The sequence below is a fragment of the Aulonocara sp. 'chitande type north' Nkhata Bay genome, linkage group LG23, assembly GCF_057382095.1.
Source record: "Aulonocara sp. 'chitande type north' Nkhata Bay isolate Kocher_YH1m ecotype deep benthic linkage group LG23, A_spYH_male_GT1.1, whole genome shotgun sequence".
Taxonomy (NCBI): domain Eukaryota; kingdom Metazoa; phylum Chordata; class Actinopteri; order Cichliformes; family Cichlidae; genus Aulonocara; species Aulonocara sp. 'chitande type north' Nkhata Bay.
The window spans coordinates 39,545,333-39,562,994 of NC_141365.1; the positions used below are offsets into that span (position 1 = coordinate 39,545,333).

At 40.8% G+C, this 17,662-nt stretch overlaps 1 protein-coding gene across 1 annotated transcript; it reads left to right on the forward strand.

The window, feature by feature from the left end:
- Window positions 1–1,073: 1,073 nt before the first annotated feature.
- Window positions 1,074–4,114, forward strand: LOC147302396 (uncharacterized). The gene is made up of 6 exons (XM_086282792.1): window positions 1,074–1,473; window positions 1,707–1,817; window positions 1,988–2,118; window positions 2,230–2,391; window positions 2,537–2,763; window positions 3,350–4,114. The coding sequence occupies exons 1-6, from the start codon at window positions 1,407–1,409 to the stop codon at window positions 3,450–3,452; spliced, it is 801 nt and encodes a 266-aa protein (XP_086138918.1). The 5' UTR covers window positions 1,074–1,406; the 3' UTR covers window positions 3,453–4,114.
- Window positions 4,115–17,662: the final 13,548 nt, after the last annotated feature.

Here is a 17,662-nt window from a genome sequence, read left to right on the forward strand (position 1 = left end):
GTGTCATCCTGCTGAGACAGACGGACCTTCCAGCAGAGAACCCAGGTTAATGTGCCTGCAGTATCCTTCTAGTCCACTTTGACTTTGGTCAAAAGCAGCCTAGTAGCATTAAAATGAAAAGATATCCAAGTATAGTTTAGCTAGTTTTAAAACTACAAATCTGGCGATTTGTAACTGTAACTGTAAGGTAAGAAATTAAGTATCTAACTACTTCTGACAATCATACACAATCCTAAATGAAGAGATCTCTGCTAACCAAGTGTCTCTATTAGAACCCCATAGCAGCAGCTGGTGTTATCGGTACTGACCCATAAATGGAAATTAAAAAGTAAAGAAGAGACAGGAGAAACACCCGTCAAACATATGGTGAGCGTTGACCCCAATTGTTGCATAGTTTGTCCACCAGAGGTCACTCTGCAACTTCCTAGTTGGTAATACAAGTTTGTAATACTACAAAAACAACAACCAGGCGATCAGTATGTAAATAACTACAGATAAAGAACAGTCGGGAAATCTACTTGTGTTTTGTGTATTGGAAAGAAAAAGAAAATCGGCCAATATATGGGAGTATCCAATTTTTAAATCACCAAATATCGGCATTGATGTCAGCCTTAAAAACCCTATTTTGTTTGTACTATAGTCTCTGTAACCCTATGTCTGTGTGTAAGAGAAGAGATATGACATTTAAAAATACCAATAATAATAATAACCAAATGGAAGTTCGGGGTCGCCATGCAAAACTATCCCCATATCAAATGTTCGAATCTGCAAGATTCTTACAGGCCTACAAGTAAGCATTACCTCACATATGCTATATGTACTGCACTTCCTCTCTCCGTCCATGGCAGAGATGTATCATGCACGCGGGTCTCAAGCCATGCAGTTTACTACCTAAAGGGCTCTGGGTTCAGCCACAGCTGGCTGTTCGTTCACGTGATGTTTTCCCCAAGAGCCAAAGAGAAGTAGAGAAGAGTACGTGCAGGACGGAGAAGTATGTTTAATTTGCATACTGGGCGCCTGTTCTGAGCATGTCGTGACGTCTAACCAATCAGGTCAGCGAATCCCACAAACCACGCCCGCGCGGTAACTCGTGTCGCGCGCTTCACAATCAGCATTGTACTAGTGTGCAAGTGAAAGAACCAAAAGTTACAAGCGTCTTTTTGTCACCGTTTCAGCAGGTTTACCTGACAGGAGGACTTTTTGTGTAGCAAGTTAAACTCAGGCAGAGCTCAAAGAACTGCGAGGACGTCTTCGGAACAAGCTCGTGGCTGCCGAGTTTAAACTGCTACCAGCGTGGAGAAGTTATTGTTCGCCACTCCGTGGGGTTTAAATTTCGGCTAACAGAAGCGCCCCAGGCCGAAGCAGGTTGTAAGCCCCGAGTGTTATAAACCGTAAGTTAAGTCGCAATGGCAGCTGTGTGCCAGCCACGACGGGCCTTGGCGGAAATACCTGCTCCACAGCCCAAAATTGCCGGTGAGTTTTTAGCTTCTCATTTAACATGTGTAACTTGTTGTTTGGAGAGAGGCGCCACCCTGCTCGAGCTATCGAGGCGCTCGCGCCCACTACATGTCGATAACAGCGCCAAATTTGAAAAAACAAAAAAAACAATTAAAAGTATTTCTGGTAGTTTCGTATCATGCTGTGAGTGTAAAATTATGTTAAATATTTTAACAATGCAACTTTTAAAAATATTAAATTCTTTACAGCTCGAATGAGGAGGTCCTACTTGGAAATATTAAGTTCACGTATGGTCCCGACCCCGTCCCCACTTCCAAGAGGAAGAAACACAGCCGCAAGCACAAAGCGTATGCAGTCATGTAAGTTACGCTGTTAACCTTAAGTTAATTGTAGCTATACTTGCTGAGCTGATATGCGGTTGATTTTGTGATCTGACCTTATTGGAAGCTACATGGCAAAAAACAAAACGCGCTTGATATTAGAAAGGGAGTTAAGGGCTAACTTTGCTTGGTGTTCCCTGGTTTTGCAGTGGACTTGGCAGTTGGTGGAGCGTGGAGAGGAAGGCTAGAGGAGCAGTGTGAGAAGATGGATGAGCACCACACACCGCTCTCCAAACAGCAGCTTGTGCAGCTCATTAGATCCCTCATCTTGGTCGAACAGGTATTCATCAGTGGACAATTGAGCTTATAGTAAAGCTAATGCGGCAGTGTTTTTGAAGAAACGCTGCGATTGACATAATTTAACAAGGCGTGCATTCCTGTTGTACCCTAGAGCCAAGAGCCCAGGGTCATGGCATCAGACCTGAAGTATCTACAGGAAGACCTGCAGCTAAAGAAGGCCAATGTTTACAGGTCCATACCTTACTCACGGTTTGGATCCAACAGGGACGCTCACTGTTACAGAAAGGCATACCCTCACCTGGTGGCATTCAAAGTGAGTCTTTGTCATGCACAGTTGTGTTTTTAGGCCTTTAAAAGTAGGTTCTTTAAGGCTGCTATTTGTGTCCAGTGGAGATCTCCTTTTGCTATTCTTAAGTACATTTATGTCACATTAAACACCTCCTCGTCTTCCACCTCAGGTTTCGTGTCAGGAGTGGGGCCAAGTTCTGCTGAGGAACAAAGATTGGGACGCCGTGTTGGAGCACTCACTGATGGCGTGGCGTTACACCAGTGAGCTGCCGCAGTGGGACACTGCGAGCCACAACGCCCTTCGAGAGCAGTGTTACAGCATCCTGGTGGCTCACAGCCTCACCGCTCTCCAGCACTATTCCCCCGAACCCAACAGAGGACGCGAGCTGCTCAGAAGGTAACACTCATTTTGCTCTGATGCGGGATGCCACGGCACCCACCCGCCCCCTTCCTTGTAGTGAGGTTTAGGCAGAGGATTGCACTATAAACACCTCAGTTTGGTTAGAACATAATACTTGTACATGCATGTGGGTGGTGTTTATATACACCAACGGCTTTCCGCAACCTCTCTGCTGATGGGCTGGCAACAAACTATTGACTTGAATATCAAGTTTAAGCAAAGCATCATGGACATCCTGCTGAAGTCTGTCACCTGTTGAGTGCAAGTTTACACACCTTTCAACACCGATTCACAGATCACGAATGTGTTTGCCTCTCCACTTTCTTCCATGCGCCTGTCAGTCATTTTAGCAGCTAAAGTGAATTGAGCTTCACTTTGTGTTCTGAGGTTGTTGCTAACATTTGCTAATGTTCTGTTGGCACTGTGTAGACTCTAAATAAACTTGGTGCAAAAAAGCTTTTATTTATAGATTTAAGATTATTTAAGAGCAAAAAATAATATATAACAGGGAGTTATTAGTGCAAGTGTGACTAGATGTTTTTCAATCAACCCTAACAGATGGCTCTAATCTTTTTGTCTCTAGAATGAAGATGGCTCAGCTGTATAGCCAGTCAATTGTTCCCTGCATACAGGAGTTGCAGAGGATAATGGAATGTCTCGATGACTCATCCATGGATACAAAATGAAAGGAGAAACCGGCAAAAGAGTGCAAACTGTGGATGACCAAAAAAAAAAAAGTGCTTTATGTGTGGTGATGGGCCAGAAACATTGAACACATTAGTGTTTGTGTTAAACCACTACAATATTCTTCCAAAGGGCACGGTGGCAAGTGCAAAATGAACAAAATGAATAATGCCGGTTTCAAAGGGTAATAAATAATACTTCCTAAATGGCTGAAAATGGCATTTTAACAGCATGTGGAAAGTGTTATTTTAAGAGTTGTTGCACTGCACAATGGCAGAGTATTAATTAATGTAACAGTTTGTTCATACATTACCAGCCTATATGAAAATGGAGAAGGAGCATTTACATTCCGAAAAGCATCCACTTGGTGCTTACTGTTAAAATGTTTGTATACTTTTAGACATCATATAGTTTCATCTGTGTCGAGGGCTGAAATATAAAAAGTATGAAATTTCCCCTGCTTGTTGTTTTTGCAGGGTAGTGTGTATATATGTTCTTGTTACTGTTTACATTACTTGAAGCTGTGGCCTTTGTCTTAGACTATAGTAATCTATCTTGTGTGTACAGATACTCATCTGTCAATGATTGCACTGTTGTTTGTCCTGAAAACTTGAACAATTTTGATAAGACTCCTAATTTAATTAAAGACGTTCTTTAAACTGCACTCATGTGTCTTTGTTTTGTGCGAGTGCTTTGCATGCATGCCAAGCACTGTGAACCTAGACGATCTGAGGACAGTGCTGTTTTCATGTAGTAACTCTAAAGTTTCTAAGTGTGGTGTGTTTTGTTTTTTTGTTTCTTTTGGTTTTTTTTTGTTTTGTTTTGGGGGTTTTCCCCCCCCCCCCCCAACCTCTCTGTTTCTATGCCCACAGTTTTATCTGAAATGGATCATAGGCTGTGGCTTGTAGGCTCCGAGAGTTGATTTGTATTGTTCAGTTTGTAAAGTTGATTGGAAACAGTTTCTCAAAGATAGGCCATTATAGAATTAATTGACCAATAAGTTGATCGTAAGTCTATCTTGGCAGTGTCAGAGTTGTCGTGCTCTTTGAGTTCCCATTTTGTACCACTAGGTGGAGCCCATGTAGCACGATTCTCCACAGGTGTTTGTGTTTCCAGAGTCAGGCTTGTGACTTCAGAGGAGAGGCAATATTAATGCCACTGGAGAAACAGCTGTTGCCATGGCACTCTGTAAAGTGAATATTAAATAATTTTAAATGCTATTTACGGTTTGAGATAATGAATGGGCGGATGATAGGGTGAGAGGCTGCTGGATGACAAGCAGACTTCCTGCTGCAGCAATGTTATTTCTGTTTGGAGAGTTGGATCTCCTGTTATATCTTCAGCTTTTGTAAGAGGATATCACAAAATCCAAGATTAATACAATTATTTGTCTCCATGGTGTTGCAGAGTGGAACCTATTAATATTACTGCCTATGGCCACTCATGCAAATGTGGCTAACCCACTCACGTAACTTTGGTGTTAATTTATTATCCGTAGGCTGGAAGTGAAATGGCTAGGCTCACGATAGTCCTGGTTCTGTTAACATAGCCCACATACAGACCTCCAACCTACAAAACAAATAATACCAAAGAAGAGAACAGTGCCATCCCAACAATTTAGCTTTCAGAGACTGCACTGATAGAAAAAAGAAAAGCTTAGCAGTAATACAGAAATTTCATGTTGTGCATTTTGTTCAATCTGTAAGCGTTGAGCTTTTTCACAAATACCCTAAAGGCATGATGGGGTTCTCACCTTTCACTAGCACTACAAGAAAATGGGTCTCAAAGGATCTCTGGAGAAGCCACCATGAAATCCTTAGCGAGATCAGAAACTTGGAATCAAATGCACAATGTTGAATGTGTGTAATATTCTGTGATCTTGTAGAGGAAATATTGTTTAAAGAAGTCCACACCGATGCAGTGCACACACACACAAAAACAACTATCAGTGCATTACAGCTCCCCTGTGCCTTGGATGTGTTTTTGAGGTTGTCTTCACTACAGTGCCAGCATCACAGAGGTTTGAGCTACAAAGAAAGACCTCCCTGTTTGCTTGCCTCTCTGCATAGCAGTAAATTCTGTATTTTATCTCCACACTATAAACACCCCAAACAGTGCCCGCTTATATCCCCAATAGATTCTGTCACTCGAGGTTAGTCCGAGAGGGAATGAAAGAATATTTCACATTTTCAATTATTGCCTTCGAATTCGGGCTTAAGGAGCCGCATTACTCTACGGAGCTAAGATTTTTATGTTTATGTTGAACTGTTTCCAGTGTGTCTCTTATATCAAATTGGAAATGCAGAGTACTTTGTTTTCCACAGCAAAGGAAACATCCACCCTGAAACACTATCTGTACCTAGTCTTCATGGTTCTGGTGTCTCATCTTACAAAAGATAATAAAGCTAAAACAAAACAGTGAAATATTGAAATATCTGTCTTAAAAGAAGCACAAATTAGTGTATAAATTTATTTCTACACATGCATGGGTGTCTTTTAAACAGGAAGTTTTCCTTAAAAAAAAAACCCCATCTTCATCCATAATGATGTCAAGAACTTGACAAAGAAAAGTCTTTTATCCCTAACTGTACAGAAATGTTTCCATGTAGGTTAAAGGTGTAAAACACACAGAAAAGCTAAGCTAACAAAAATACCCATGTATGTGTGTACAGGCCATCAGGTAACAGGAGTTAAGATGTGCAGTTATATTTTAAAATAAAAAAACGTTTATGGAGGCTACAGTAGCAACACTAAAGTAGGAGTAGCACTGCTAACAAACAGCTAACAGTATTGTACAACAGAGTACTGTAACTGTTTTAACATTAGAAAGATGTAATGTTGTAATTTAACACAGAAAATTCTTACAGTACCTGCTCAAACATAATAGAGCCATAATAAACAGTGTGTCTGCTTATGAGATGGAAGAGGCAGTTCCTCCAGTATTGCTGCTACTTTTGTTCTTTCCACCTGCACATTCAAACCAAAGCTGTGAGGCTCCAGGTCTCCGAGTGGCATAAACGTGTTATCCTGGATGGCAGGTACTAGCACAATTTGTTATTTAAATTGGAAGGCTTGTTGTTTATACTAGCACATACTTGTAGCCAATCTGGAAATAAGATACCCATATGCTATTTAAATTTTTAGATAGCAACATTTACCTGAACTGACCTTTAAATACGGACCATTCATTAGCTTAAGGATTAGGGATGGGTACCGGTGTTCTGACATAAACGGTAGTAACCAGACCGAAAAGCAGCGCACATTTCGGTGCTTTATTTCGGTGCTTTTTTTTCCTGAGCTGTGATACACTTTAGATTCTAGCCAATCATATTACGTTTCCCAGGATAGTAGGCGGGGCCAGGTACGTATGTTCAGTTAGAGCAGAGCTACAGATTAAAAATGTCCAAGGCGAAGCGGTCAAAAGTCTGGTTGTACTTCACAGCAAAATATGCAAACTCAGCAGCCTGCAACAAGTGCTTTAAGCTGATACTGTGATACTGTCAAAGGAGGAAACACCTCAAATCCGATGAAACACCTGGCGACGCATAGCGTTTTTTTTTAAAAGCCGAGAAATGCGCCGTATTTGATAGCTTGCTGCGAGACCTCACACTGTGCACGTTGGGTGGGTTGCCAGTTATCGGACCCGGAGCAACATCCCCCAAAAACCCGAAGAATAGAGTCCTGGTCCCTAGCCCTGCCAGTGTAGCAGAAATGATGAGGATATTGATGCAGCAGCAGCCGTTCTTCTCTGCGTGAGTCGCTTAATGTTGTTCGAGTGTAATTTACGTTGAGTAGGCTAACCACGTTATTACATTAATGCATGTAAGGTGAACTAGCAAACATCATCATAGCTACATGCGGCTGTCCTCTTGTTTGATGGCAGATACTCCCTTCACCCTGGACAAAAAGGCTAAAATGACCAAAGAAAAAGTGGGAAACAGCTGAACATGAGAGGTTTTTGGACAAAGTTTGTGTTTTTTTACCATTGTTTAAGCACTGCTTCCAGCCAAGAGTGATACCATATATGCCCCACAGCTGAAGAAAAGGCTAACATTGTTATCTTTTTACAAAAAACAAACAAACAGCTGAACATGAGAGGTTTTTGGACAAAGTTTGTGTTCTCCATTCTTTAAGCACCGGTTCGAGCACCGTTTAAGCACCGGCACCGTTTCAAAAGTACCGATTTGGCACCGGTATCGGATAAAACCTAAACGATACCCATCCCTATTAAGGATTAACACCTTTTTGCTATATGTAGCGCCTGAATTAGAAAAACAAGTAGCAAATTTGTAAACCATAAAAAGAAATGCAGCATAAAATAAATACGCAGGATAAAGAAAACTGAATGTACCAAAAGAAAAAAAAGCTACAACACTTCATCCTAAAATAGCTCCTGCAATGCCCTGGACATCACAGATGGATTGTGCACCCAAGGAATGACTAATTCCCGCTGCTAGAATGTCAGGTTTGCATTGGTGGGTTTTATCTTCTTGCAGAGCTTCTTTTCATTCCTCTCTAGCCGTCTAATATGGGACTGATTTACACCTGGGATGCCAGGTGAGTGTAATTAACAGTAATTAACTAGCTGTGAGGATGGAAAACCAACACCCGTGAGTCCCAAGGAGTTACAGAAGGGGCTCAGAATGAGCGAACACAGTGACAGAGTGTTTGCACATGACTTCAATAGTCCTAACATAGCTAAATTCCTCTCATAGACATCTGCACTCGCATTCAAACATCTGTCACTTCAGCTTGGGCAAATAGAGCTGGAAGGGGGGGAGAAAGAGCACTTTGGATTTATCATTATAATTCCAGCTACATGGCTTCAAAGACCTGAGCAGGTACCAAGGACGGTGATAAGAAAAGCAAGGACAAAACCTGCTGCCTCAGTCCTAGAGATGCCCTTTACAGTCTTACACCGTTCAACTTTAATAATGCTGTATAAGTGTAGTCTCCTTCAAAACAATAAACATTGTCTTTTTTTCTCTTCGTGCTAGCAGAGCTATGAGCTAGTTTTTCCTGTTGCTAGTAATCTCTGAAAGGGATAAAAGTTAATAACTCAATGGGTAAAAAAGAAAAAAAGGAAGGAACACCATGTACAATTTTGAGAACCCTATGAGAATTGAGCTTTAAGATAAGTTTTCAGACCCTAATTAGCCTGTTAGGGATATGGCTTGTTAACAATCATTATAAGGAAAGGCCAAACTATGAAAGTTTCAAAGCAAGTGGTGCCGAATGTCACGAAAAGATTATCTTTCCTAGGTTTAAGCATGGGGTTGAATCAGTCGGGCTGCTGGCTTGAGTTGCAGCCTGTGGCAATGGTAGAGAGAAGGATAGATTCAGTTAAAAACCAGCAAAATTCTGGAAGGATCTCATTGTGATAATGATCCAAAACAGAGCCAGGAATCTTCCATGGGCTACCTCAAAACATGCAAGATCAAGGTTTTATCATGGCCGGCAGGGGCAGTCAATTCTTTCTCTTAGTTTTTTTGAAACTATGAGTTGTTGCTTTAACTATTTAAAAAGTCATCTGGCATTGTATAATACAGATCGCCGCTAATTACTGTTTGCAGGGGAATATTATTGATTGTCGGAATTTTAATGAAATTCTTACTGAATGTTGATTTGGATTTGAAGCTAATCATTTCTGTCTGATAAGATTTAAAGCGCTGAGGCTGCAGCGCTCACAGGCAAAGGTGTTTGAAATAGAACAAAAATAAGCGAAACCGTTTTCTATAAATGGCGTGAACTCTGAATCCTGACACCTGAAACATTTATTTTTTCATCTTTGGTCTAAATTATCTGGTAAACCTTTCTCCCAGCAAATATTTTGACATGTCACAGCAGGAGAACGTGCAGGTAACAACAACAGGGTTTCATTCCATTGAAGTTACCCAGGAAGCTAATTGTGCTTTTCCAGCAATGTTAAGTCTTTTTTAAGACAATGCCTGCTGTGTTACTCTGATTTCATATGACATATTGTTGTGTTGCATAACACATAATTCTAAATGGGGTTCTGATATATATTAAAAATATCTATAGTCTTTAACCTTGGCTCCTCCACGAGAGGCCCGTGGAGGGTCCTGTGAAGTATCTTAGCTGTTTCTAGGACTGAGCTCTTCTGGACAGAGATCTTGGATGTTGTTCCTGGAATCTGCTGGAGCCACTCGCCCAGCTTAGGAGCCCTGAGTACTCTGACTACTCTAATTACCATTGTTGCCTCCAGCCTATACATCTTCTCTAGCTCCTCTCTCAACCCTTGGTATCTCTAAAGCTTCTCATGTTCCTACTTCTTAATGTATCTGGTTGGTTAGCCATCACCAGTTTGTCCGTCTGTATCTCGAAGTCCCACAGGATCTTAACTTCCAGGCCATACTCGGTACAAATGTTCCTGTACACTATGCCAGCTGCTTGGTTATGGCGTTCCCTGCCTGCTAGCATCTTGCACCCTGTTGTTATGTCCGGACTGTCTCAGAGGGATCTTTGCACAGCCTGCATCTGAGATCTAGACCCCGTGTCTATCGAACTTGTGTTTGGACCTTGATCCTTTGCTGCCACGTTTGGGGCCTTTGTTCTGGCTTTCAGTCCAGTTTTGCCAAGCCACTAGTAGGATTTTTCAACATCACCCACTCCTTTTATCTGCCAGTGGTACATGATGTCTGTGTGTGCACACAAAATAAAAAAATGAAATTCTGTATGAGAATTAGTGAGCTTATTACAGTTGCCAGTAGGTTTTGCTACCTTTGGAGTCAAGCTTGTATTGATTTTCTTACCTTGTCAGTTTGTGTGTGTGTGCTTTGGTGGTAAGTAGCTTAGAATTAAACTACATACAAGTGCATCAAAAACTAACCTGATAGTAAAAACATGCGCTTTCTGGTCTAAGAGAAACATCAAGTCTGACAGGTGAAGAATTTGCTTGCAGACTTAAGCAGTTTCATACACTGCTGTGTGTGTGTGCGTGTATATGTGTGAGCATAGCAAAAACTGAGCACACCTACTGTAGGGGAACTACATCAAAGGTGGTTGTTGGTGGAGTTCTTCGGCACGTGTTTGTAGCTATCAGAGATTTAGGCAGTGAATATCTCTTGGGCGATTGTCCATTTTTAGACATCTCGTAATGTTTGTAAAATATCCTTCACAACTAACAATCTCTGATGTACCTTACCCTCAGCTTCATCTCAGTTTTCATAAAAAGCATAATAATATGATCAATAATTGTTTGAAGAAAACAACATCCTTGATTGTTGACCTATTGCCATTGCTGTCAACAGCAACCTTTTTTGATGCTAGACAGAGCATTGCTGTCGCAAAGCTTTCTACTAGGTGTAACTTCAGTCGGAGAGTATAGCAACGGTTAAGGATACAGTCATGAAACTTTACAGGTAGCTGAGATCAGACTTAATGAGTCACTTCTTTACAACATACGGGATCAATCTCCCACTATAACACCCCTTCGGATTCCATTATCCCACACCATGCTCAACCCTGGGGCATAAATGAGCACCACATAGTCAAACCAACTGACAAGGCACATTTACATATAGGATGTCCTTTAGCGTGTGTGCCGTCATGCCCTGGATTATGATATAAAGCTGAATTTATCATTATGAGATGTGCCTTCACACAAGTGGCTGACACTGTTGCCAGCATTCACACGATGTGCGCCTCTGTTGTTCATTAATTTTGTTGCCAAAACACTAGTTGTTGGTAGATTTTGTCTGCTTGAGTTAATTTATTCTCTTCCAGTCAATTAGAAACATGGAGTCAGAAGAATCAGTCAGCTTGGTGTGAGCTGTGTTGATGCAATGTGTAGTTACAGAAGGTAAAAAAAAAGTATTGAACACGTCACCAAATTTCTAAGTAAATATATATTTTAAAGGCAACGTTGGTAACAGCCCATCCAATCCACACATGCAAAAAAAAAAAAAAAAAAATCAAACCATAAATGTCTATAAGGGAAATAGTATAGAACACGCTTACTGAGATTTATTTATTACTTAGTACAAAAGCCTTTGCTGATGACAGCTTTGAGAATGCTGAATGCATTGTTCAGGTGTTCTTCCACACAAACAGTCTTTCATTGGTCCCTTTTGTGAACTCTGAGCTTTAGTTCCTTCTGTAGCTCGTTGGCTGGATTCTGGTCAGATGATTGGCCCGGCCAGCTTTATTTTTTATCTGAAACTAGTTGAGTTTCCTTGGCTGTGTTCAGGATCGTCTTCTCGCTGAAACGTCCACTCTCATTTCATCTTCATCATCCTAGTTGATGGAAGCAGCTTTTATATTTGGTGTGGTGCTTTTGGAGTGACAGGCAGTGCCTTTTGACCTCCAAACACGGTGTGTATTATGGCATCAAAGAGGTCGATTTCCAGAGTTTCTAGTACTCTTGCCAGGACTGACTTCCCTGCCCCCCAGGTTGCAGTCATTTCAGATCAGTTAGAATCTGCAAATGATGACTTTCAAACTGTGGTTAAATTAATCAAGCTCACATAAACTAGGGAAACACTGAATGCGTTAAGGTCGCTACACAAGACAGCCCCTTTATTTACACGTCCTTGCTAAGATAAGCTATCCAGCTTTGTGTCTGGCTAAACACACACATAATAATGGAATCAGTCTCCTCGTTTAACTCATGACAGGAGAGTGAACAAGCATTTTTTTCTTTAAAATGAATGAAACTCCCTCTTTAATCAAGTCAGAATTACCATAGAATGACAATATCATGACTTCACGTTTAAAAAAAAAGATATCATCATTTTTTTATCTTTTCCAATGGTACTGCAGTGTGGTGTCCAAACATTGAGATTAACATGCAAATGTAATCAGCAGCCTCTCTGTCAACTGCACTTCAAAGCACAATGGAGCACTTGAATCACTCTTTTTTTTAAGCAATACGCTAATTTTGATTTTATTGTTGTTGAAGTGTTTGGTGTCAAATTTTTTGTTCTTTTTTTTCTTCTCACATGTACAAAGCATTCAATTTATTTTATTTCCAGATAGTAAACCCAGTATTTATGCGATGCGATTTTTTTTTAGAGAAGAATTTTTTTGTGGCAAAAGGTCAAAAGAAATTAGTCTACTTGGAATGAAAGAATGTGCAATAATATGTAGCTTCACAAAGAGATCTGCTGCTGTGTTTTACATTGTTTTTCTGACATTTCTTCTTTTAAAGAGTCTGCACAGCAGAGAGAAGCAGACCAAAAAAAAGGAGGATGAAGAATGTAACAAAGGTCAAAAGTCTTGTTTGTAGTAAGGCTCAGGCTCAGGCTTACTTGGCTTATATGTAAGACTCGGATGGTTACGTGACTCGAACACTAAGCATATTAAAATGTCTTTGACTACTGACAAAGAGTGAGCATCATTTGGCAGGATGTGTTTCAGAGAGCATAAATGACCACATAATGGCACTGTCAAAACGAATCATGTCAAGCTGTTTTAGATCTCTAAAATGTTTGACTCCCGCATCTAGTCTCTCGACTGCAAATGTTTAAAATGCAGGTTGATTCTGCGCAGCCCTCAGGTCAAAGGAAGCAGGTGCTCATGAATAAAGAGGATGGTAAATATGCGTGAAGTTATTAATTACAAGCCTGATATTTTTACAAGGCGTCTCTGTATTTTCACCTGGGCCAGTCGGGCACGGTTGTCAATACAGTTCTTCTTCTCGTGCCTTTTGTGTGGCTTGTCTTCCTCCCTCACCTTTTCTTTTTGAAGCTGGTTACAGCCTGCTGTCAGGTCTACAAAGATGCAATGTCCCAGTGCTAAAGTGGCACTCAGACTTTTCCTTTGGCACAAACTGTGATTATTTTTGTAAAATCTGTTTTAGCTTATTCCTGTTTTATGCAGCGCCGGTCAGTGAGGAGCATTTGTTTAGTGCCTGAAGCTAAAATGATAAGATGAGGATGCAAATGCACCACGACACATTCAAAACAGCTGCACCAAGGATTGTCAGGGTTTTCTTTACTGACCTTTGTTTAAGACATTGAACAAAGTTTCTCGCATTTCCTCTGTTTAGCCGACATTTATGTCCATGATTTACTGGATAAGTGAGTATATTTTGCTGCATGTCTCAGTCACAATTATCAGTACTGACCTAAAGAGTCAATGCTCACTTTCAATGAAGGATGACAATAATGCTAATCATTGGTGTGGTGTTGCTGTAGCGCACTACAAAAATGCTCCACCATTTTTTTCTCAAGAAATGGAATATTCACTCAATAAAAGGTTAATGTGGTTTAAATTCATTCACCACCACAGCAACTAAATGGAATGATCAAAGCTGATGATTTTTAAGGTGTTTTGATTGATTAACAACCCCAACTCCTGCACTGAGTAAAACAAAAGAAGACATTCCACCTTAAAAGCTACACCTTGCTTTTTTAAAATCTCTTGCCTATATGTTAATTTTGAAAGATAAAAAGGAGTCAAAAGAGGGGAGAGAACATGTAACTATCCCAGTGGAACAGAAGAAGGCAGGACACTGGGATTTGAAGGTGGTGTGACAGCAGAGATAGAGATGTGGCCAGAAAGACAAAGAACTTTCTGAACTATTCAAAGTCTGTCTAACATTTCATCGTGTGGTCAGCTATAGTTGACTAATAAATGTGAGGCTGGGTTGCTGTCCTAAGTTGCGTTAGATGTGGCTGTAATGATAATACTGAATAATTGTAACGACATGAGCACAAAACACAACACACCAGGATGCTGATTTCATTTCCATAGAAAATATCCTGATAATAGCATTTAGATTGATGTTGTTGCTTTTGGAATATTTTAAATCAGAAGTGTCGAACATAAGGCCTGGAGGCCAGAACTGGCCCACAGAAGGAAAATTCAGTTTTACTTATATAGCACCAAATCACAATAACAGTCACCTCGTGGTACTTTCAATTATAAGGCAAAGACACAACAATCAGACACTCGCATGAGCAATGTTCCCTCTAATTTTTCATGTGTCTGAGCAAACACACAAACTCCCTGAGCGATCTCATGGACCACTGTGAGCGACATCAGACGTGTGCACTGTGGTCACACGTCTGACGAAGTTACATGGTTTATTAAAATAATCAAATTACAGCATTTACATTTATGTTAGACTACTTTTAATTAACTGCTTTAGCCCACTTACAATAAAAAATTTAAAATCTTGTTCATGACCTGTGTAGTATGTCAACACTATTGGAAGTAAAAAAAACTTGAACTCCAAATTTTTTTTAAATAAAACTGACTTGTATTATGAGTCTGTGGTCTGGGAGAGAGTCCTGTAACATAAATGTATGTTATGCCTTGTATGCAGACTATACGTTTCTCTGTCTACAAAATACAGTATATAATGACCAATGTTAGACAATTAATTCTATAGTTACTCAAAAAAGTTACTGAGTTATGCAAACAACAAAGTTTTCTGCAGCTGTTTACCTAAAAATGCAGCCAAGGCGTTTTTAAATAAACATTTCAAACTATTTACAGAACAATCAGCTGTTCTGCATCAAATCTGATGCCACACAAATTATTTGTGCCACTCCAAAAAAATAATTTCTGTCCACTATGAGATGAAGGAGAACAACAGCCTGATACATGCAGGCCTGACAACAGGAGATGTATCACTGCTGTATCACTGCTGTATCACCTGTAACATTCAGCAGTGACACACACAACAAAACTATTGACTACACTACACACTAACTACACAAGATTTGCGCTAAACGTTGTAAATCTCTCACATCTCAAAACACCGCCGTCACTCCTAAAACTTCCTCCCGTTTCTTAACAACTAAATGCCATGTGTTGATTGGTCGACATGGTACATTTTTTTCGACCAATGGGAAAGTGTGGTGGTTTTTTTTGTTTTCGTCTTTGCTCACAGGCGGAGAGTGCTTTTGAGCGTTTTCCTTATAAAACACAGTTATTACCGTTTCTTCCTGCAGTAAATATGAACAACAATAGTATTCAGGAAGAAAACCAAACATTGCAAATATTTTTATCATAACTCTGGTTTTTGGTGGCCTATCAACACAATTTAAAAACTGGTATGAAGTCCACACTTGTTCCGTCTGTCCTGCTCACATCTCCAGTGGTTGTACATGTTGTCATTAACGTGGCTTCACTCCACATCAGCCATGCCGCTTTGCTAGCTAAATCACTGGTGTCAGCACATATTTACTTTAATTTCAATTCAGGTTAGATTTTTTTGTTGTGTGCCCAACGCAGAATCTCTCTGCGCAGAGACCGTGCTAACAGTGCGCAATTGCGCACGTGTGCAGCTTAGAGGGAACATTGCCCATGAGCACATGGCAACAGTGGAAAAGAAAAACTCCCTTTTAACAGGAAGAAACCACCACAATCAAGCTCAGCCACGGGCAGTCTACTGCGACTGATTAGGGGCAACAGGAGGGAGACAGGACAAAAGACACTACGGAAGACAGCTGTGGATGAATAATAGCTAATGATTAAATGGGTACATTAAATGGCTCATTGGATACATGCACTTCTTTCTTCTTCTTCAGTCTTTTTAATGTAAAAAAAATCGACCACATCTGTTACAGTCACATATCATGTGGTGCTTGATTCAGCACGGTCAGACCTTTCCAGCAAATCTAGGTTGGTGCTTCTGGGAAAATCTCTGCAAAAAACTGTCAAAAGTATATGAATCAATTCATCACTTATTCACATAGTATTTGAAATGTTAGCCTATTGTATATGTGTGTTTGTAGAGCTGTATTTCCTCAATACATCAAGATAGTGACATTCTGTTTTTTCAGACATGTAGAGGAGTCCACTGTCCTCTGTCTCACCTGGTTTGGAATGAATCAGAGCTTCCATTATTAAATTACACGAATTCAGGTGTAGCATCTCCCATTGGGTTTGTCTTTATTTTGTGTTTTTTTTTATTTACAGTGGGGCAAAAAAGTATTTAGTCAGCCACCGATTGTGCAAGTTCCCCCACCTAAAATGATGACAGAGGTCAGTAATTTGCACCAGAGGTACACTTCAACTGTGAGAGACAGAATGTGAAAAAAAAAATCCATGAATCCACATGGTAGGATTTGTAAAGAATTTATTCGTAAATCAGGGTGGAAAATAAGTATTTGGTCAATAACAAAAATACAACTCAATACTTTGTAACATAACCTTTGTTGGCAATAACAGAGGTCAAACGTTTACTATAGGTCTTTACCAGGTTTGCACACACAGTAGCTGGTATTTTGGCCCATTCCTCCATGCAGATCTTCTCGAGAGCAGTGATGTTTTGGGGCTGTCGCCGAGCAACACGGACTTTCAACTCCCGCCACAGATTTTCTATGGGGTTGAGGTCTGGAGACTGGCTAGGCCACTCCAGGACTTTCAAATGCTTCTTACGGAGCCACTCCTTTGTTGCCCGGGCGGTGTGTTTTGGATCATTGTCATGTTGGAAGACCCAGCCTCGTTTCATCTTCAAAGTTCTCACTGATGGAAGGAGGTTTTGGCTCAAAATCTCACGATACATGGCCCCATTCATTCTGTCCTTAACACGGATCAGTCGTCCTGTCCCCTTGGCAGAAAAACAGCCCCATAGCATGATCTTTCCACCCCCATGCTTCACAGTAGATATGGTGTTCTTGGGATGCAACTCAGTATTCTTCTTCCTCCAAACACGACGAGTTGAGTTCATACCAAAAAGTTCTACTTTGGTTTCATCTGACCACATGACATTCTCCCAATCCTCTGCTGTATCATCCATGTGCTCTCTGGCAAACTTCAGACGGGCCTGGACGTGCACTGGCTTCAGCAGCGGAACACGTTTGGCACTGCGGGATTTGATTCCCTGCCGTTGTAGTGTGTTACTGATGGTGACCTTTGTTACTTTGGTCCCAGCTCTCTGCAGGTCATTCACCAGGTCCCCCCGTGTGGTTCTGGGATCTTTGCTCACCGTTCTCATGATCATTTTGACCCCACGGGATGAGATCTTGCGTGGAGCCCCAGATCGAGGGAGATTATCAGTGGTCTTGTATGTCTTCCATTTTCTGATGATTGCTCCCACAGTTGATTTTTTCACACCAAGCTGCTTGCCTATTGTAGATTCACTCTTCCCAGTCTGGTGCAGGTCTACAATACTTTTCCTGGTGTCCTTCGAAAGCTCTTTGGTCTTGGCCATGGCGGAGTTTGGAGTCTGACTGTTTGAGGCTGTGGACAGGTGTCTTTTATACAAATGATGAGTTCAAACAGGTGCCATTCATAC

Bases quoted from the DNA above. Each gene is read 5' to 3' on its own strand.
- LOC147302396 (XM_086282792.1), top strand. From the start codon at position 1,407: ATGGCAGCTGTGTGCCAGCCACGACGGGCCTTGGCGGAAATACCTGCT. The intron at 1,474-1,706 runs GTGAGTTTTTAG...AATTCTTTACAG, and splicing joins TCCACAGCCCAAAATTGCCG to CTCGAATGAGGAGGTCCTAC. The intron at 2,119-2,229 runs GTATTCATCAGT...GTTGTACCCTAG, and splicing joins CCCTCATCTTGGTCGAACAG to AGCCAAGAGCCCAGGGTCAT.